The sequence below is a fragment of the Delphinus delphis genome, chromosome 15 (assembly GCF_949987515.2).
Source record: "Delphinus delphis chromosome 15, mDelDel1.2, whole genome shotgun sequence".
In the NCBI taxonomy this organism is placed as follows: Eukaryota; Metazoa; Chordata; class Mammalia; order Artiodactyla; family Delphinidae; genus Delphinus; species Delphinus delphis.
Window position 1 is genome coordinate 81607076 of NC_082697.1, and position 22313 is coordinate 81629388.

General features: G+C 43.7%; 1 protein-coding gene across 2 annotated transcripts; it reads left to right on the forward strand.

Annotated features, from left to right (window-relative positions):
* The first annotated feature begins 428 nt into the window (after window positions 1-428).
* TRIM4 (tripartite motif containing 4) lies at window positions 429-19977 on the forward strand. 2 transcript variants are annotated; one of them, XM_060032396.1, is made up of 7 exons: window positions 429-1285; window positions 3581-3655; window positions 7928-8023; window positions 8715-8945; window positions 9937-9959; window positions 10226-10323; window positions 16896-19977. In XM_060032396.1, the coding sequence occupies exons 1-7, from the start codon at window positions 893-895 to the stop codon at window positions 17480-17482; spliced, it is 1503 nt and encodes a 500-aa protein (XP_059888379.1). In that variant the 5' UTR covers window positions 429-892; the 3' UTR covers window positions 17483-19977. The 2 variants fall into 2 exon arrangements, with proteins under 2 accessions (XP_059888379.1, XP_059888378.1); XM_060032395.1 differs by lacking the exon at window positions 3581-3655 and having other exon boundaries at window positions 475-1285.
* The last annotated feature ends 2336 nt before the right edge of the window (window positions 19978-22313 follow it).

A 22313-nucleotide genomic window follows, 5' to 3' on the forward strand; every position in this document is an offset into this window, starting at 1 on the left:
TGTGCTGGGGAAGAAAGAGAGGGAAATCAGAGTGCAGAGTGATCAGACAGCTCCCCACTAGGTCGTGGGGCTAAACACTCCCTTCCCTGGTCGCCTCGTAGAAAACTGGCTCTCCAGTTCGCCTGAATCCTCGAACTCCAGGAGAGCTTGTGGGCTTCGAGTTGGTAGGCTTCGTGTGGGGAGTCAGAAATCCTGCCTTTCTAGACCTTGGGGTTGGAGGACAAGAACGGCTTCCTCTCCTGGAGAATGAGGCTGAAAGAAAAAGGAGAGGCTTCAAGAAGAGCCAGCCTATGGGGCACGGCGCCTCCTTAACCGCACTCCAGGCCCGGCTGCACAGATGCGCCTCGTTCTTCTGGCCCTTCTGGCGCTAGGCTGCTGCCCGCCTGGAACGCCCTTCTGGGCAGCAGCTCGCCTAGGACTCCAGAGCCTAAATCTTCCGGAGCGGACGGCGAACATTGACCTCACCCCGCAAACCTGAAGGCCAGACGAAGTTAATGAGCACCCGACCGTTTTGCTTCACCAGCAGCTGCTGCAGCTGCGCAGTCGTCGCATTCCGGCGCGTCCCCCGAACTACGGACTCCTCGAGGCCTCTCTAGGCTTCTTGGGGGACTTCCGCATCTCTACTGTTCGTCCAGTTGCAGCCCGCAGTCCCGTCACGCCTACCGCGCAGCCCTCGCGAGGAAACCCGGAGGTTCGCGGGGTTGGCGGCCTCAGTACGCGTGGGAAAGGGCCGCCGCCCGGGGGTTGCGCGGGCCCGCTGGGTGCCGAACCCCGGAAGAGGCTGCACTTTTCCCTCCCGCTGGAGGCGGTGGCCGCGGGTCCAAAGGCCACCACCCGCAGCCTGCAGACCTCTCATCCAACCACGACTCCGGCTCTGGGGCCGAGGAGCAGCATGGAGGCCGAGGACTTCCAGGAGGAGCTGATCTGCTCCATCTGCCTGGACTATTTCGAGGACCCGGTGTCCATCGAGTGCGGCCACAACTTCTGCCGCGGCTGCCTGCGCCGCAGCTGGGCGCAGAGCGGCAGCCCGGTTCCCTGCCCCGAGTGCCGGCAACCGTCGGCGCCCGCTGCGATGCGGCCCAACTGGGCCCTGGCCAGGCTGACGGAGAGGATGCGGCGCCGGCGCCTGGGCCCCGCGCCCCACGGCCTATGCGACCGCCATTGGGAGCCGCTGCGGCTCTTCTGCGAGGACGATCAGCGGCTCGTGTGCTTGGTGTGCAGGGAGTCCCAGGAGCACCAGGCCCACACCATGGCCCCCGTCGACGAGGCCTTCGCGAGCTACCGGGTGAGCCGGCCCTTACGGGGCTGCCGGTATTGCCTGGGAACGTTTACTGTTCACGTTGGAAGCATGAACCCCCATCCTATCCCCACCAGGCTCAGAAAAGTTAAGCTACTCACGGATCTCAGAGCTGGAGTTAAAACTGGGATTGGGAGGGCCGGTGCAAGGCTCAGTCATCACCGCAGAATTTTCAAGGGACTGGCTTCCGGGAGCTTCTAGTTTAAGACGGTTATCCTGAGAGGTTATACACCAGTGCTGTCCAATAGAAACAAAAATACGAGCCACATATGTTATTAAAATTTTTTCTAGTGGTAAAAAGAAACAGGTGATGTTAATTTTAATAATTTATTTAACCCAATTATCAAAAATATCATTCAACATTGATTTTTTTTCTTAAAGCTCATTCTGTTTCCTCTTTATTGTGAAAATGAAACAAAATATAATCAGAAAATGGAGAACTCAGGTTCTTCTTACAGCTGTTCTCTGACTTGGATGGGCACAGATAGTGTGATTTCACATATACATTTTGGAGTATAGTTGCTTTACAATGTTGTGTTAGGTTTTGCTGTACAACAAAGTGAATCAGCTATACGGATACATCTGTCCCCTCTTTTTTGGATTTCTTTCCCATTTAGGTCACCACAGAGCACCGAGTAGAGTTCCCTGTGCTATACAGTAGGTTCTCATTAGTTATCTATTTTATACATAGTAGTGTACATATGTCATTTCCAATCTCTCAGTTCATCCCACCCCCCTTCCCCTCTTGGTATCCATACGTTTGTTCTCTACGTCTGTGCCTCTATTTCTGCTTCGAAAATAAGTTCATCTATACTATTTTTCTAGATTCCACATATATGCAATAATATACGATACTTATTTTTTTCTTTCTGACTTACTTCACTCTGTATGTCAGTCTCTAGGTCCATCCATGCCTCTGCAAATGGCACAATTTCGTTCCTTTTTATGGCTGAGTGATAGTCCATTGTATGTATGTACCACATCTTTGTCCGTTCCTCTGTTGATGGACATTTAGGTTGCTTCCATGCTCTGGCTGTTGTAAATAGTGCTGCAATGAACATTCAGTCAACATTGATTGATATAAAAAATTATCAATGAGATATTTTACCTTTTTTTTTTCATGATAGGTCTTTGAAATCTGTGTATTTCACATTTACACACATCAGTTCGGACTATCCACATTTCAGGAGCTCACATGGCTAATGGATGCTGTATTGGACAGTACGGGTTTATACCTACAGATGTCATAGACAACTAATGATTTGGGGAAAACCTGGCTTGTAGGGATGACTCTGGATTTTACTAGCTTCCTTCATCAATTGGGAAAATCACTTAATGTTTGAATTTGGAGATTATCTGTTCTGCCTTATCTTATGGGTTAAGAAGCTTCAGTCAAATAAATCGGTTTATCATATTCTGGTCCAGCCACACTGGCCTTCTTGCTTTTGTTTCAAGCCTGTTCACTCTCTACTCATACCTTCCATCCTTTAGATCCTTTTAGACTTTAGCTTGAAGACCTTCCTTGATCATCCTTTCCAGAGTAGCCCCACCCCCTTCCATTACTGACGGTGTCACTCCGGTGGTCTCCATCTGAATTGGTATCTAGTAAGTACTTGTTGAAAACATGAATTTAATGATACAAATTAAAGTGTACTGTAAACTGTGAAATGCTGTACAGTTTTATCAGCTGATTACAAACAGGAAACAGATGCAAAGTTAGACTAGGAAGCGTACATTTGTTTTTTTATTCAGTAACCTTTATCGGTGCTTCCTGTATGCTAGTCATTGTTCTAGAATCTGGACGTAAATTGATGAGAAAGACATGGGCCTTGTCTTGTATAGGGCATAAGCATGTAGTCCTGTAATTTCAGTGTGTGTGAGAGTTATTGACGTTTGTACCAACACACAGAAGGTCTGAGGTTAGAGTGATCAGACAGGAGTGAGGATCGCCTTCACAGAGGAGTGGAACATGAGTCCACTCTTGACGGATGAGTACAGCAAGGTAGGGGAGAGGATGTTCAGGCCAAGGGAACAGCATATTCAGTAGTGTGGCAACGTGGAATAGCATGTGATAAATAAGAAGACCAGAGGTCGCTCTGTGCTTCAGGAGGGTAGCGCATGGCAGGGAGGATGGTGGGAGTTGAGGCTGAAGACAGAGGCAGGGTTCATGTTGTGGGGGATCTTGTTGACCATACTGAGAAGACTGAGCTTTCTCCTCCAGGGAATGGGGATCATTGAAGGATTTTAAGGCAGGAGATGACATGATCAGTTCTTTTGTTTTAGAAAGTTCATTGTGGCATCCACGGGGATGAATGGAGAAGACCAATTGGGCTGCTGTTGCACTACTTCAAGCAAGAGGTAGTAAGGGCCTGAATTAGTGCAGGGCAGGGGTGATGGAGAAGAGGAGGGCATGGAGTTATGATGAGCTGGAGCTGAATGACATTGTGACTAATGGGAACTGATGGGTCGGGGAGAGAGAGGAGTCTAGGACGGCAGTCTGGATATCTGGTGCTTATTTGGGACATGTTGAGAGTAAAGTAACTGTGACAGGAAGTCCAAGGAAGAGGGACAAGAGGCAGGGGGCATAGGAAGCTAGAAACACAGTATTTTAGATTAGAATCATCAGCCTACCCTTGAAGTATTAGAAGAAGTAACCTGATTAGATTTTCCGGGAGGGACCACATAAAAGGTAAAAAAAAAGAGGGGCATGAAGAGAAGCTTGGGAAACACCAATGCTTAGTAGCCAGCAAAAGAGATTGAAAGGACCCATCAGAGAAATGGAAGAGAAAATATATGGGACTTCCCTGGCGATCTAGTGGTTAAGACTCCGTGCTTCCACTGAAGGGGGCGTGGGTTCGATCTCTGGTCTGGGAACTAAGATCCCTCATGCTACACTGCACGGCCGAAAAAAAAAACTCAAAAGACCCCCCCAAAAAAATTTATGGGGGAGGGCTGAGGCAAGTGTAAGTGGTTAGGTATGAAAGGGGAAAATAACCCTTAAAGCTTCAACCTCTGGCAGTAATCATAATATTAATGGTAGCTATCAGGTGTTGATTACTTATGCATCACTGACAGTTCTAAGCATTTTTCGTATAGTAATTTTTAAAGTTCCATAGCAGCCCTGTTGGATGGATTCTGTTTTCCCCATTTTGTAGATGAGGCAGCTGAGGCCCAGAGATGTGAGACCACTTACCCAAGGTCACAGAAGCTAGGAAGTGGCTAAGCTTGGACTGAGTTCCTCTAATTCCTATAGCCCATGTCACTTGTCACTCTGCTACAGCTAATCTAACTGAAGACTAATCGGAAGAGGTGGGATTTCAGGATTAAACAAAAACGGGCCAACAGGTAGGGAGTGGGTGAGAGTAACGCTGGGGAGGGTTGAATGTCATGAGGTTGACTGGCCAGGTGTTCCGGAGTCAGGTCATTAGGCACAATTGCCCGTTGTCTGTCTTTTTCTGCACCCTCCTCTGCTTCATCGCTGCTCAGTTTATCCATCTCCACACCACCCCAAGCTAGCTAGAAAAACATTAAGTTGCTCTTGGGTGGAGCAATTCTGTTTCCACCATCCTATTGCAAGCACATACTCAGGTGGGTGCACTGTGACTTAAAAGTTTGGAGTTCCCTAAATCCATGGAAAATATCCCCCATCCTATGCCCACACCTGAGCCCTGCAGACGGTGTGCTAGATGCTTTCTCTGAGGATCTGAGCCCCTGAGTACTGCATCCGGGAAACCTGCTTTGATGAATTCCTAGTCCACTCTGCTCACCCTCTTGGGCCCCACCAGTGGCTCAGGATACACCTGGAAGCACTTTTAAGCAATACTACCCCCAACCCCTGTGAGTGTTTGATTCAGTTGGTGGGGCCCTTGGCATCAGCATTGTTTAAAAATTCACTAGGTGATTCTAGTGTACAGATAGGATAGAGGACCATGGACCTACGTCTTAGTATCTTCACAGAGGGAATCTCAAAAAAATCTTTCAGAGCAGAAGTTGTCTTTAATGGAGTCATTGGTGGTCGGAGAGAAAAAGAGAACAGAGAAAGAGAATAGCGTCCTAAGCTTCAGGGAGCAAACTCTGCCTGGAAGAGGCTTCCAGGCACAGCTCTTCTTTCCCTCAAGCCAATGTTTAGTCTGTGACTCTGGGAGCTAATCCCTTCATTGCTATTAACTCATTTAACAGATACTCAGTATTTCTTGAACCACCTGTTTTGTGTCACTTGCTGTACTACAGTACCAGACTCAGCACTGGGCAGACAGTGGTGAAAAGACCATGGGGCTTACAGTCTGGCTGGGGTGGGGGGTGAGAGGCACACCACGGACAAGTAAATGACTGCAGATAATGATATGTGCTGTGAAAGAAAGATAGTGCTGTGCCAGAGAAGCGACATGGGCTTTAATAAGGGAACACGGTAGCCTCTGAGGAGATGACATTTCAGTTGAGACTTGATGGATGAGGAATCAGCCATCTGAGGAACTGTGGGAAGAACATCCCAGGCAGCGGATAGCAAATTCAAAGACCGTGAGGCTGGGAAGAGCAGGACCTGTCAATGGAACTGAAAGACCTGTACACCTGGAGCATCACGAGCAAGGGGGAAAGCAGCACGAGCTGGGAGATGCAGACAAGAGGGGGGTTATGTTGGACCGCAAGGTGTTTGAATTTTCTTAGTGATGCGGGAAACAATGGAGAATCTTAAGCAGGGGACTGACATGATCTGACTGGTCTTTAGAAGATTATGCTGGCTTCTCTGTGGACGCTGGATAAGAGAAGGACAAGATTGGAAGTAGGGAGCCCAGTCATGAGGTTATTGTAGTTGTGCAGACAGGAGGTGGCTTGAACTAGGAGGTGACTGGGGACGGCAGATAGGCAGATTTGATATGTATTTTGGAGGTAGACCTCCCTGCTTGGATTGGATACAGAGGTTACAGTGACTGAAATTCACAGAACCTAAGTGCTGGGATGGTGTTTAAGAAAAGACCATCTAGTCTAGTTGTCTTCATCTTCTAGGTAAGGCAGCTGTGGCCCAGAAAATGTGTGTGGCTGACTTGACCACAGATCCGTGGCTAGTTTGTGAAGGTCTAGACTGAAACTCAGACCTGATTTGAAGTTTCATGTCGTTTGAACTACATGATCACAAGTCAGCAAATGTCTTCATGGTACAAATGTCTGCTCTTTTATTATAGTTTTATATACACACAATTGTCTGATGTTAAATGAAGAGAGTGATTTTTAAACTTTGGTACGTCTACCCAGCTTTGAAATGCTTGTGTTGCCGTCCTGCCACTTCGTGGCAGTCTCTGTTATTGCAGGGAAGAAGTTTTCTACTCCCAGAACGTTACCAAGTTTACTCAGGGGACCACTATAAGAGCCCAACTGTGGCAAGATACAAAAAAGCTTAGGTAATGAAACAGGAAAATTCATACATACTGAAAATTGTTAAGGGCTTTTAAAAACTGAAAAGTTCTATTTCAAATATATTTGAAAGCTTAAAGAAAAATCTTCGTCACATTCAAAGGAGCTATTTATCTCATGACAGCCTTCACACGTACATCAGATTTGACAGTGATTTGTGCGTGTCTCTAACCTGTCTGCCTCTGTCTCTAAGGTCATCCCTGAGATTCTGCTGTTAGGTGCTTCCCCTCTGCAGCCCACTGTGTTCCTTCTGATCGACTCAATTTTTTTAATAGCTTATTTGTTTTTTTCTAATTATAAAAAGAATATGTGCCTCTTGTAGAAATTCAAACAAAACAGATTTATAAAATTTCTAGTCCTCCCCCTCCAACTTTCAAGCCATTCCTATTCCCCAGAGATAAGCAGTGTTAATAATACTTAGGTATATACCCTTCCGGATTTTCCCTCTGTTCAGATACAAACGCACACACTTGCACAGACACATGTATATTTGTTCTTTTCAAAACGGAATTATATAGAGAGCTACCTGAAATTGATGTAGAGTATCAATATACCATAATTTAATGATTTCACATTGATGGGTAGTGAATAATGCTGCAGTTAACATTCCTATACATATTATTTTTGCTAGTGTTTTTTTGTTGGATATTATTAGAAATAGGATTATGCATATTTTAAATTTCGTTAAATCCTTCCAGTTGCTCTTCAAAAAGATGGGACCTTTACTCTCCTACTATTATGGTGCCAGAGGCCTTTTCCCTTGCCAGGACTAGGCATTTATTAATCTTCTAACAATTTTAAATTTTTGTCTATTTAATAGGCATACTCTATATTGTATTATGATGATTTTAGAACAGAATAATGCTTTTTTTTTTTTTTTTTTTGCGGTATGCGGGCCTCTCACTGTTGTGGCCTCTCCCGTTGTGGAGCACAGGCTCTGGACGCGCAGGCTCAGCGGCCATGGCTTACGGGCCCAGCCGCTCCGCGGCATGTGGGATCTTCCCGGACCGGGGCACGAACCCGTGTCCCCTGCATCGGCAGGCGGACTCTCAACAACAGCGCCACCAGGGAAGCCCCAGAATAATTCTTATGCATTAGCCTGTAGTCATCTTCAGCATTTTCTCAATCTCATCCCCTGTTTGAATTAGGTGACTTTTAGCTCTTGAACAAGGAAGATGCTGGGAGAGATGATTTCTTACTTATGCATGTTTCTGCTGACAGGAAAAACTTCTGAAGACTCAACATAGTCTGACAGCCAAGATGAATAAAGCCATGCATTTACAGGACATGGAAGTGAAGAATGCTGCAGAGTGGAAGGTAAGAGCAGAAGTTGGTTGGGTATTTCTTGCCCTTGAGTCCTTTCAGTCTGAGGCCGCTCAAGGGCATTCGCTGGGAAGAGCTTGTGGATCTCACCAGTTCTTAGGCCCCTTTCACATAAGGTGATAGAACAGGAAGAATCTACCTCTACTGACCTGTGTCTTTGGGCAACATGAGTTCTACACACTTCATCCTCATATCTTAAGGGTAGTGTTCCTTTCTTTCCTGCTTTCTCCCTAGGTTGGCTTCCTACATTGGAGTTGATTTGGGTCTGTGGCACTGTGGAAAGCAAATGGACTTTGCTTCCAGAGATGCTAGTCTAGTTGGGAGGCGTGATGTGGGCGCACATGTGCACATCTAAGATTTAACTAAATGGTAGGTGATCTGAGGGCTAAATTAAATAATAGATGTGCAAGTGCATTTTAGTTTAAAAAGTGTACAAACAAGGCATTGCTATCATAGCAGAGACTCAGATGTTACAAAGAATGAACTAATACTATATAGACTAGTACAAAGATATCAAGTAGGTGTAAAGAAAGGAGTAGGGGAAATTTGTAGGGGCTGGGCAGGAACTTTTCTGGAGGAGGTGATTTGGATGGAAGGATCATGGGTTGTTAGGGAGTCATGTGCAAGGAATTTAGGAGGAAGGACCAGGCAGAACAAGGACTGAGCTAGTCCCCTGTGGCTATAGGAGAAGATGAAGAATAAGCGAACGAGAGTCAGTGCGGAGTTTGCAAAGCTGCACGTCTTCCTGGCTGAAGAAGAGCAATTGTTTCTTAAGAGACTGAGCCAAGAAGAAGAAGAGACAAAGAAGAAACAGAATGAGAACACATTAAGGCTCAATCAAATGATCACTTCCATGAAGAAGCTCATCTTCGAGGTGGGGGAGAAGAGCCAGAGCTCCACCCTGGAGCTGCTCCAGGTGAGACCGGCAGGGAAGGGCGTAGTCTTTGTCTTTACAGAGTTGTTATTTAACATCCGTAACTGAACTCCCTCTTGCCTTTAGAACTGAATGTCCTTCCTGGTGAGTGGGTTTAGTAGAAGACGTGTTTTCTCTGTGTTGCTGTTGTGTTATTATTTTTATTATACAATTAAAGAGTCAAAAATTCATCTTTCAAAGGAAATTAATGTGAAATTTAGGCCTGATGAGCTCAGGTAATATGAGATACTTAGATTCCAAGAACTGTCTAGAACTTTTACAATTTGACTGAGCAGTGAAGTTCCAATTTCATATCTAAAGATATACTATAGCAGAATCTTTGAAATAACACATTTCTTTTGTATATGGATTCTTTCATTTAGTGTAATGATTCTGAGGTTCATTCATGTTGTAGCATATATTAGTATTGTATTTGCATCCCTTTTTTAAATTCCAGAATAGTATTCCATTGTAGAATATGCCACATTTTTATATCTGTTCACCAGTTGATGGACATTTGGGTTGTTACCACCTTTTGGTTATTAGGAAGGATGCTGCTTTAACATTTGTCTGTCATTCTTTGTGTGGACATATGTTTTCATTTCTCTCTGTGCTAGGCTGTATGCTATATTTATATTCAACTTTTAAAGAAACTGCCTTTTCCCATTTTATATTCCCACCACATCCTCACTAACATTTGTCTGTGATTGAAAGAGTGTAGATGGAGAAGTAAGCAAAAAGCCAGGAGAGAGCTAATGTCATAGTGCCAAAGGAGAAAGAGGAGGGCTTCAAGGAAAGGATTGGTCAACATTGTGAAATAGTTCAGAGGGGTCACATGAAACAAAGACTACATTGTGTTAATGCATTGGGTTTGACAGCATGAGAGCATATGTGACGTTAATAAAAGCAACTGACAGAAAAATACCTGCTCACAAAGTTGAGTAACAGATCTCTAGGGGAAGGTACATAACTTATTTCTTTCTTCTCTTCACAGAATCCAAAAGATGTGTTGACCAGGTACAAAATCTTGCCTTCTTATGGGGGCTTGAGGAGAATGGTAAAGATACAGGCCAAGCAGAGGGGAAATGAGGCCTGGGCTCCATAGATCAGTGTGGACGTTGACGTGAGGGGGTTGTCGGGGAGGAGTTCCACTGTTCACTTTTGCCAGGAGGAGTGGGAGAGAAGTAGTCTGAGCTTTGGGATTTGAACCTTCAGTTGGGAGTTGGGGGTCTTGGGTGTCCTAGTTGTCTCCTAAGCAGAGCAGCCTTCTGCACTTCTCTTAGGTGTGAGAACCAGGATGTGAACTATTCCTTTGAAGTTCTAAAGGTGAAGACTGTGTGCCGGCTACCAATGATGAAGGAAATGCTGAAGCGGTTTCAAGGTGAGCAGAATTTCTGGGAGTTGGAGCTCAGAGAATGAACGAGAGAAGTCTGGAAAGGAAAGAGAAAACAGAGCATGCAGCTGACAGGAGGGCCAGGAAAATGGTAATAAGTACTTAGGAATAAATGGATATATGCTTCATTCAAGAAACATCCATTTAACACATACTGTGTGTTATAAGGTACTTGTGATACAAAAAGAAAAAGACCTATTTGCTTACAAATTGGAGAGACAGACACGTATCACTTTACTGTAATACAGTGGGATCCAGTGTTTATCAGTGGTATGAATAAAATACTGCAAAACTACAGAGGAAGACCTCTGTTGGGGGTGAAGTGGGAAAGTTTTCACAGCAGAGGTGATGACAGTTGTTTGGGAATTTGAAGGATGAGTATCAGTTTGCCAAGTGGAAAATGAGGGAATCCTGTTCCAGGCAGAGGCGGCAGCATGAGCTAAGGTGTGGAGAAAATGGAGGAGAGGGTATCTGATGTGACTCAACCATAAGGTGCGTATGGGGAAAGGCAGGAACTGAGTTTGAGAAGATGAGTGTAGGAAAGACTGAAGATAAACTTATTAGATCTCCAGGGAAGTACCAAGGCATGTACGTGATGTAAAGGTATGCACTCAATTCTCATGCGCATGTACCTGAGTAAGCATCATGTTGTGGATGTCTACTTCCAGCTAAAATGCAGCAACAGGGCCTGGATTTACTCCTGGAACTTAGTTGACCAAAAAAAACCCAAAACAAACCCAAAACAGACAATACATAAAGCAGCAGTTTTTAAAACACTGGACCTCAGGCAGTGAAGGCCAGTGATCCATGGGAAATGTGAAACAAATGAGGTGCGCTCTATGATGGCCCCAGCCTACAGCCTTGAGAGAGTTTCCAGCCCACCTCAGAGAGGGTAACAGCGGTGGAGCCAGGTGGACTTCCTGAGTTGAGGAGTGGAGCTGAGAGTCCAGGGAGAACAAAGCACTGAGCGTTTACAGAGCACTGGACAGAGTACTGGAGAGGAGAGAGCTGGACAGAGAGAGAACCCAGGTGATCTACAGAGACACGCCGTGAACATTCAGCAGAATGCTGATCAGTACATGCTTGTGAAGAACTAACCGAGTTTGAGGAAGGAAATTTCCAAAATGAGTAGAAGAAACAGTTCCTGGTGCTCACACAGGGCCAGGAACAATGCCTGTTCCTACCAGCCTCTGGAAAACTCTTAATTTGTGGGGTACTGGGTAGAGTACTCAGGAAAATCTTGCCTCATTAGTGGGGAATAATTAACCCTACACTGAGCACTGCTTTGGACCCACTTTACAAATCATGAAATAAGACCCAAAAGGATGAAATTATTTCCAAGTAACTGCATCCCAGAACAAAGCTCAACAAGATGGATAGGAATTTAAAAAATGAGTACCCAACAATGTAAGACCACAATGCCTGGCATCCAATCAAAGTTTACTAGGCAGGCAAAAAGATAGGAAAACATGACCCATGATGAGGCGAATAATCAATTGAAACTGATCCAGGATTTACCTTGACGCTAGAATAAGCATAGAAGAACATTAATACAGTTATTGTAGCTATTTTGTAAAGAGGCATATGGGGACATGGAAGATATAAAAAAATCTCAGACAAACTTCTAGAGATGAAAACTACTGTAACTGAGATGAAGAACAAGCTGGTTGGGGTTAATGGGTCATTGCAGAAGAAAAGCTTAGTGAGCTTGAAAAGATAGAGCAGTGGAAACTATGCAGAATGAAACACAGAGAAAAAAACTTAAAAAATGAAAATAGCATCAGTGAGCTGTGGGTCATTTTCATGCAGCCTTGTGTCTGGTCACTGGTACCCCTCAGGGAGAGGAGTGGGATGGAGATTAGACAGAAAAAACATTTGAAGAAATAATGACCGACAACTTCCCAAAGTTGATGGAAACTATAAGTACACAGATCCAAGAAACTCAGCAAATCCTAAGCATGATGAAAACTACACCAAAACCAGTGATAAAGAGAAAATTTTAAATGCAGCAAGTTGAAAAGGACATGTTACAGTGGAACAAAGATAAAGATGACATCACATTACTCATTGAAAGCAATGCAAGTGAACAAAATCTTTAAAGGAATGAAAGAAAATAACTGTTAACCCAGACTTTTATTCCTGGCAAAAATACCCTTCAAAAACAAAGTGAAACAAAGATGTTTGCTGATATCCAAAACCAGAAAGAGTTTATCAGACCAACACTGCAAGAAATGTTAGAGGAAGTCCTTTAAGCAGAAGGAAAATGATACCAGATGGAAGTCAGATCTACACAAAGGAGTAAAACATTTTCTGAAATGGTAATGACATAAAGAAATATGTACTTCTGTCATTACTTAAATCTCATTAAAAGGTAATAGGGATGGCTAATTTATGTGTTAATTTGACTGGGGCACAAGGTGCCCAGATATTTGGTCAAACATTATTTCAGGTGTTGTTGTGACAGTAAGAGTGTTTTGGGATGAGATTAATATTTAAATCAGGAAACTTGGGCTTCCCCGGTGGCACAGTGGTTGAGAGTCCTCCTGCTGATGCAGGGGACACGGGTTCGTGCCCCGGTCTGGGAGGATCCCACATGCCGTGGAGCGGCTGGGCCCGTGAGCCGTGGCCGCTGAGCCTGCACGTCCAGAGCCTGTCCTCCGCAACGGGAGAGGCCACAACAGTGAGAGGCCCGCGTACTGCAAAAAAAAAAACCCCAGGAAACTTGAGTAAAGCAGATTGCTCTCCATAATGCTGGTGGGCCTAATCTAATCAGTTGCAGTCCTGAATAGAACAAAAGGCTGACTTTTCACCCTGAACAAGAGGGAATTCTACAGCAGACTGCCTTAGGACTCCATCTGCAGCTTTGGTTCTTCCTGCCTTGTGGCCTTTGAACTGGAACATCACTTTTCCCTGGGTTGTAAGCCTTCTGTCACACACAGTGGATTTGGACTTGCCAGTCACCATAATCACATGAAACAATTCCTTATAATCTCTTTCTCTATACACGTACATCTTATTGGTTCTATTTCTCTGGAGAACCCTGACAAATACAGTAATTGACTGTTTAAACAGACAGAAAAGAACATATTATAGAGTTTATAACGTATTTACAAGTAAAATGCACAACAATAATAGCATGAACGTTGGGAGGGGAGAAATAGAAGTATACCATTACATAGTTCTTTGTTTTAAAGTATTTGTTTATTTGGCTGTGTCGGCTCTTAGTGCGGTGTGCAGGCGCTTCATTGAGGCGAGCGGGCTTCTCTCTAGTTGTGGTGCGTGGGCTCTAGAGCACGTGGGCTCAGTAGTTGCAGTGCACGGGCTTAGTTGCCCTGTGGCATGTGGGATCTTAGTTCCCCGACCAGGGATCGAACCCATGTTCCCTGCATTGGAAGATGGATTCTTAACCACTGCACCACCAGGTAAGTCCCTATTATACAATTCTTATATGTGAAGTGGTATAATATGTCTTGAAGGTAGGCTGTTAAGTTAAAGGTGTATATTATAAACCTTATGGCAATCACTAAGATAAAAGAGTTGTAACTAATAAGTCAACAAAGGAGATGAAGTGGAATCATAAGAATACTTGGTTAATCAGAAAGAAGGCAAAAAAGAGGAAAAAAGAATACGACAAATAGAAAACATAACAAGATATAGACACAAACCTAATCATATTAATAATCATATTAAGTATAAATGGTCCTAATCAGAAGGGAGAGACTGGTTGGATTGGATAAAAAAAAAGCAAGACCCAACTATATGCTGCAAGGAACGCACATTAAATATAAAGACCCATATATGTTAAAAGTAAAACAATGGAAAAAGCTATACCATGCTAACGTTAGTCAAAGGAAATCTGGAATGGTTATATTAATATCAAGAAGATTTCAGAGCAAGGACTATTACCAGAGATAAAGTCAAGTGCTAATGATTAAGGAGTCGTTTTATCAGGAGGACATAACAGTTCTAAACATTTATACACCTAATAACAGAGCTTCAAAATATATTAAGCAAAAATTAATAGAGCTGCCAGGAGAAACAGGCAAATCCACAATTATAGCTGGAATTTTCAGTACCTTTTAAAAATAATTTTTAGAACAAGTAGGCAGAAAATCAGTAAGGATATAGTAGACTGAATAACACTATGAATTTGAATAGCAGTGTCAACCAACTTGACCACCCTGTTATTTACAGAATACTGCCCCAAACAAAAACAGAGTACATATTCTTTTTGACTGTACATGGAACATTTTCTAAGGTAGAACAGGGTGGGCCATGAGACATATCTCAGTATTCAAAAGGATTCAAGCCATACAAAGTGTGTTCTCTGACCCCAATGCATTTGAGTTCGAAATCAGTTAAAAAAAAAAAATCCTTGGAAGTTCCCCAAATGTTAGGAAACTAAATGACACACTTCTCAATAACCCGTGAATTAAAGGTGAAATCAAAAGGGAAGTAGAGAGTGTTGATACTTTGAACTGAATGAAAAGGAAAACACAACATTTCAGAATTTGTGGGATACAGCTAAAGCGACACAGGGAAATGTATAGCACTAATCACCTATCTTATAAAAGAAGAAAGTTCTTAAATCAGTGACATCTGTATCTACCTTAAGACACTAGAAAAAGAAGAGCAAATAAAGCCCCCCAAAACGGAAGAATGGAAATAATAAAAATCAGAGCATAAATCATTGGAATAGAATACAGAAAACAAAAGAAATGTTAGTGGAACCAAAAGCTCTTTCTTTGAGAATATCAATTTTATTGAGATACTTTAAGCAGAATGACCAGCTACATCACTAGTATTAAGAATGAGAGAGGCATCATCACTACAAATTCCGTAGATATTAAAAGGATAATAAGGGAACATTACAACTTTATGCTGATATGTCAGACAACATAGATGAAATGGACAAAGTCCTTAAAAGACTCAAATGACTAAAGCTGACTCGAGAAAATATAGATAACTGGAATAACCTTATTTCTATTAAAGAAATTCGTGTTAGAAACCTTTCCAAATGGCTTCACTGGTGATTTCACCAAACATTTAAAAAATATTTATTCTACGTAAACTCTTAACAAAAAATTGAAGAGACTATTCCCAGTTTGTTCTATGAGGCCTGCATTACCATGATAGTAAAATCAGACAAAGACATTATAAGAGAAGAGAACAATAGATCAGTGTCCCTCATGAACATAGAAAAATTCTAAAGAAAATTTTAGCAAATTGAATTCAACAATGTATAATACATCACAACCAAATGGGGTTTATTGTAGAAAAGCAGGTTTGGTTTAACATTTGAAAGTCAATATAATTCACGACGTTAGCAAATTAAAAAAAGGAAAACTATTTGATCACCTAGTAGTTGCAGAAAAAGTCCTTGTCAAAATCTAACATTCAGGACTTGAGGACACGGGGAGGGGGAAGGGTAAGCTGGGATGAAGTGAGGGAGTGGCATGGACATATATACTCTACCAAACGTAAAATAGATAGCTAGTGGGAAGCAGCCGCATAGCACAGGGAGATCAGCTCAGTGCTTTGTGACCACCTAGAGGGGTGGGAGGGAGACGCAAGAGGGAGGGGATATGGGGATATATGTATATGTATAGCTGATTCACTTTGTTATACAGCAGCAACTAACACAACATTGTAAAGCAATTATACTCCAGTGATGATGCTAAATAAAAAAAAAATCTAACATTCATTTCTGATTAAAAAAACAAAAGAAAACACAACTCTCAGCAAACTAAAGAGACATGGAGAGTCTGGGAGGGAAGAGAAGTTGGAGACAGGCCAGGGAGGAAGTTGTAGACACAGTTACAGTGAAAGATGCAGAAGGTCCGAGTGAAGACAATAGCGATGGGAAAGGAGAGGAAGAAAAGAACCTGAGTGATATTTCAGAGGTAGAATTGATAGGACTTGGTGATTAATTAGCCACCGAGGGTCAGAGGGAAAGAAGAATCAAATAACCTTAAGATTTCCAAGTGTGAGTGTTTGGGTGGAGCTAATATTATTAGACCTTAGAGAACATAGAAAACAAGAAGTCTGCATGTGAGGGAGGATTAGTCTCAAGAGTGGAAGGGGACTTGGGATGCTCTGAATTCGGTTTTGAGTTACCTGCTGGAGGCTTGCAGAGATGCCCAGTGAACAGCTGGAATCAGTAAAGAGATACCTTGTTAATGATGATATCTGTGTGTTCCTGTACAAAGAACCAGCCAGTCGACAGCTTTGGTTCTGGTCCTGATTCAACAAGGCAGTATTTGTTACTGTTTCTCCAAATTTTATGCTGGTGAAGACTTGGGGCCATGAAATAATGGGCTCCCCATTTTCTAGATCATAGTCTTTGAAAGCAGAAGGGGAATGAAGATTTCAGGCTACTAACACACACTATGGCCTGTTAGTCCCAGCTGACGGTCAGTTGAAGGACAATGAGTCGTCTTATCCCTAACAGTATGTGATAGGAGAAGAATGGCACTGAAGCTGGAACAGACGGGTGTTTCTGGAGGAGGGTTGGTGGTAAGCTCTTGCATTACTGATCTCAGCTCTCATTTTCTCTGCAGTGGCTGTAAATCTAGCTGAGGACACTGCTTATCCCAAACTTGTCTTCTCCCTGGAAGGGAGATATGTGAAAAATGGAGAATCAGCCAGTTCTTGGCCACTGTTTTCTACTGCGTGGAGCTACTTTACTGGATGGAGGAATCCTCAGAGGACCACAGACTTTGTGGAGAGATTTCAGCACTTACCCTGCGTTTTGGGAAAAAACGTTTTCACTTCAGGGAAACATTACTGGGAAGTTGAGCACCAAGGTAGCCTGGAGGTTGCTGTGGGGTTGTGTCGGGAGGACATCATGGGGATTACTGGTGGTTCAGCAATGTCCCCCCGCATGGGAATCTGGGCTCTTTGTTGGAGTTCTGCTGGCTATTGGCCCCTGACAGACATCTCTGTGAGGCCTACCAAGCTAGAGCCAGCTCTTCACCGGGTGGGAGTTTTCCTAGATCACAGGGCTGGGGAAATCTCATTCTACAGTGCTGCGGATGGAGAACACCTGTACACTTTTTCCTGTCCTTCCATCTCACGTCTCCGGCCGTTTTTTTGGTTGAGTCCATTAGCATCTCTAGTCATCCCACCAGCAACTGGCGGGAAATGAGGCTGTTCTTCTCCTGCCCAAGAATCTTTGCCTTGTGCCCCAGCCCAGGGACATACATCCCTTGGCCCTCATCTTTGACTTCATATATAAATCCATCCTGGGTGGTCCCTCAATTCTGTCCATTCAGATTCCAACTTCACATTTTGTTCAGCCCCCCTGGACATCATGTGCGTAGACAGATGTGGGAGACCCTGCTGGGTATCTCTCCAGTAGCCACTTGGCCCACTTTCTCTCCTTCTCCTCTGGTTCTTCCTAAATGCACTGCTCAGGATGTGCCCTCCACATGCCTCAGGGAGACACAGGCCCATAGGAGGGGCTTCTGGCCAGCGAGGCGGGGTGAGAAATTCTCCAAGGTGCCTCTGAGGAAAGTTTTTTAGCTTTTTAGAAAGAGGTGTTTGGGAAGACACAGCCCCTCTCCTGATGTTAGTAGGTATACTGGAACTGAGAGGAGCACAGTAACCGTGGAAAAAGGAGGAGAAATGTGGTCTTTGTTGGCATCATGAAATGGTCGGAATTTCCCTAATCATGAATTTCTTGTTATATGAGATTATTGCTTCTTTATTGTATAAGGCAGTCTAGTTGCCTTCTGGTCACTTGCAGGCTGAAGTATATCCTAACCGGTGCTCTAGGCGCATAGCTTGGACATCTCACAGTACAGGCCTGTCTCACTTTTCTTCCTGAAATTTGACCGCTTTATAGAATCCCTTTCTGTTTAGTCATGTAATTCCTCTTCTTTCCAGTAAGTACTGATATTCCTCACTTCTTGGATTGGAAAATTGAGGCAGTCTTCCCCTGCTCTGCCCGTGTTGTTACTCTTCACCTGACCGTGTCTCTGCCCTCAAGGGTTCATTATGCTCTCCATTCGTCAGAGTCGTGTACTGTGTGCACAAGGTTATTAACGTCATCCTGACAATGTTGGGAAACCCTTGTTAAGTATTTACACTGTGCTAGCCTCTTCTCATAATGCTCCCACGTGACTCTTGCAACAGAGATGGAAATGAGATGGAAATTAAAATCCTGTCTTTACAAAAGAAAAAACAAACCTTGAGATTAATTTGCTCAGTCCTGCCCAGCTGTCAAATGGGCATGTTGGGATTGAATCTAGATCTGAGAGGAAAGTCCTGGTCTTTGCTACTCTACGTTCACCTTACGCTCACCTACATGAGCACTTACTGAATGCTGATTGTGGTCTCCAACGCCTTTGTTTCAGGTGTTTATTTTGTTACATGTTTTTACCTGTGTGAGTGTCCTCCTCTCTTTACCTTCCTGCGCTAGATTGTATGCACTCAGAGGTTTGTGACTGTTACTGGAGAGTTATTTGAAAAATAATGAATGTTTCTCTCTGGTTATAAAATCACGTACTTATTATAGAAACTTTGGAACATATAAAAAGCGTGAAGAAAATTAAAGTTATTGATAATCCCACCACCACTAACATTTTAATGTGTCTCCTCCCAGACTTGCAATAGGCTTTCTGGCAGCTTCTTACAAAACTTCCAGTACCCTCCCTAATCCCTCCTCCCCTTCCTGTGTCCCAGCCCATCCTGGCTTGTCTTCCTTTGCAACTGGAGCAATCGCCCTCATTCAGTGATTTCTGCTGAGTTCTCCTTAACTCTCCAAGATCCTTGCTGTTATGAGTTGAATGAATTCTGTCCTCCAGAGAAAAAGATATGTTGAAGTCCTAGCTGTGAATGTGACCTTATCTGGAAATTAACATGAGGCCATTAGGGTGGGACCTAATCCAATATCACTAGTATCCTTAGAGGGAATTTTGTACACACACACATACACTTACATACACAGAAATGCCATGTGAGGACACAGAGGGAAGATGGCTATGGGAGAGGCTGGAGTTATGCTGTCACAAGCCAATGAATGCCTGGGGCTGCTAGATGCTGGAAAAGGCAAAGAAGAATCCTCCCCTAGAAGCTTCTGAGGGATCATGGCCCTGCAAACACCCTCATTTCAGACTTCTGGCCTCCAGAACTGTGAGACAGTAAATTTCTGTTGTTTTAAGCCACCCAGTTTGTGGAACTTAGGAATTTAACACACTTGCCCATCAGGACTTCCTTCAGTACTGTGAAATAATATTCATATTTTATGGCAAGACAAGAAAAATTTAAACATAAAAAAATTTTCTCTGCCCATTGGTCTGTGTCCCTGCACTGTGCATCGTGTGTCTGCATTATGCATCGACCAAACCTCCCCCATCAGCAGAAATACCTGCTCAACCATAAAGAGCAGCATTCTCCCAGCATCAACAGGACAGCTCCCTCGAAGATAACATTCCTTCTTGATAAGGGGTCACATGGTGCTTAGATCCGATGTAAACTGTCATTAATATGTCATTTGATGTACAGCCCGCATCTCAAAAAACTTGTATAACTGTGCCTTGACTTCTAACGGGTGGAACGGTTCTCAGAGCTTTCTCAGATACTCTTCCTGGATTATAATCCTCAAATTTGGCTCGAATAAAATTTTCCATTTCCTTCTTAGATCGATTAGTTTTTTGTCGACAATACCTACATTGTTAATTTCCAGTCCTTGGGAAACTCATTAGTACCTTTCCTCCACTCTTCTTTCTGGGCTGTTGAACCAGGTTGGTTGGTTCTGCTGCAAAGACTTGTTCTCTGACTTCGAGTAGGCTCTTTGGGCTGCTTGGTAAACAAGCTTGGTCTTAAATTCCTTTTTACATCTTCTGATGGCAGTGATTCCAGACCTTTTCCTCTTTTCTCAAAGAAAAGGCCTTTATAAGCCTCCCTTTATACTACTATAACGGAGGTAAAACTTTGCCTCTGCTTATCTGAGGTTTTCAGCTGGGACTCTTAACGAAAAGAAAGATTAACAAGAAAAAGTTTAACACATGCAACACATCATGCAGGAGAAACATAAAATGAATACTAACTCAAAGCCTTGGCTTAGAATTCTGGCTTTCATAGTATCTTCGACAAAGAACAATAAAATTGTGGAGAGATGATAGGACAAAGGTAAGCAGTTTTAGTCTTGCAAGGGTGGCAGACTGTGTGAGGGTAACTCTATGTGTGGAAACAAACGGGTCAGTGTGTGTTTGCAGATTCTTCTGGCACTGCCTCTGGGCTGCGTCTGTCTCCGGTAAAAGAAGAATTTATATCCTGCCTTTAGGGTTTCTGGGTTTGCTGCCTCTTAATTGCCTTCAGCTCAAAATGATTTTTATGTCAAAGAGGCATATTTTGGGGTGACACATTCTGGTTTCCATCACTACTTATTATTGCAAAGAACTTGCATCTTTTACTGAGAAAAAATTTTTTCTCTTCTACCCATCTGATGAACAATTTTTTGCCTCTATTTTGGGTCTTGATATTGGACTGTCTCTCATCTCTTCAGGTATGGAATGGGACCCAGTTGTTGTATTGGTTAAAAATAAACTCTTCTGATGCTTCTGATGTACAAACAGGATTGAGAATAAGTGTGTCCCAGTCAGTTTCCTATTTTACTTAGTTTCTCTGAGCCTTTACTCTGTTAGTGTGTTATATGACTCTTTCGGAGGGGTATTTATTCACCATTTCTTAAGTTCATTTCACCGCAGAAACTTTATTTTTTATTGAAGTATAGTTGATTTACAGTGTTTTACAATGATTTACAATTTACAATGATTTACAATTTACTGCTGTACAGCAGTGATTCATGTATTTATGTACACATACATACACATGTGTGTGTGTATATATATATATATATACATTCTCTCTCTTTTTTAAATATTCTTTTCCATTATGGTTTATCATAGGCTACTGAACACAGTCCTCTACCGCAGGAACTTTAGCTCTGGGAGCAGCACTGAAGACCCCCCAGAAGATAGTTTGGCAACCACTGTCTAGCCTGCACTTTCTTGCGGTGATCTTGGCCACCTCAGATTTCAATCTAGCTTGCACCCCCCAGCCCCCAGAGCTGGTGGGTACATGCATGGGTGCTGTAAGCCACCCACACTGTGTGGCCCTGGATAAGGTTCTGCTAAAGTCTTTTCCCCTGGATTGGGACTTCCCTGGTGGTCCAGTGACTAAGACTCTGCTCCCAATGCAGGGGGCCTGGGTTTGATCCCTGGTCAGGGAACTAGATCCTACGTGCTGCAACTGAAACAGGAGGGAAGGGGGCAGGGCACGACCTTTAAAAGAATGACATGAGGACATGACATAAACTGATTAGAACCAAATAGGTCCAAGATGGCAGATGAGTCGACTTCCGCTAGACTTTGAGCCTCATGGTAGCACATCAGCATGCTAAATGACACACCCACAGGTGCCATGACAGTTCCAAGGCTGACCATGAGTAACTGGGCGCTGGCCCAATTCCTGGAAATCCCCACCCCTTCCCCAAAATAGCTGGGATGCCCCTCCCACTCATTAGCCTATGAAATTACCCACCCCTATAAAAACTGACAACCCCATACCCTGGTGCCGCTCTTGACTTCTGAGATGGCCCACACTCTGTCTGTGGAGTGTGTTTCTCTCTAAATGGATCCACTTTTTTTTTTGCGGTACGCGGGCCCCTCACTGTTGTGGCCTCTCCCGTTGCGGAGCACAGGCTCCGGACGCGGAGGCTCAGCGACCATGGCTCACGGGCCCAACCGCTCCGCGGCATGTGGGATCTTCCTGGACCGGGGCACGAACCTGTGTCCCCTGCATCGGCAGGCGGACTCTCAACCACTGCGCCAGCAGGGAGGCCCGATGCTTCCTTACTTTAAAACTTTCTAAGAACTCACATTCTACTTTGAATAAAATTTACTAGACCTTGCTTTCCTCCTTTCCCTTCCTAACCCTAACCTTCCCTTCCCTCCCTCCCTTCTTTCTCTTTC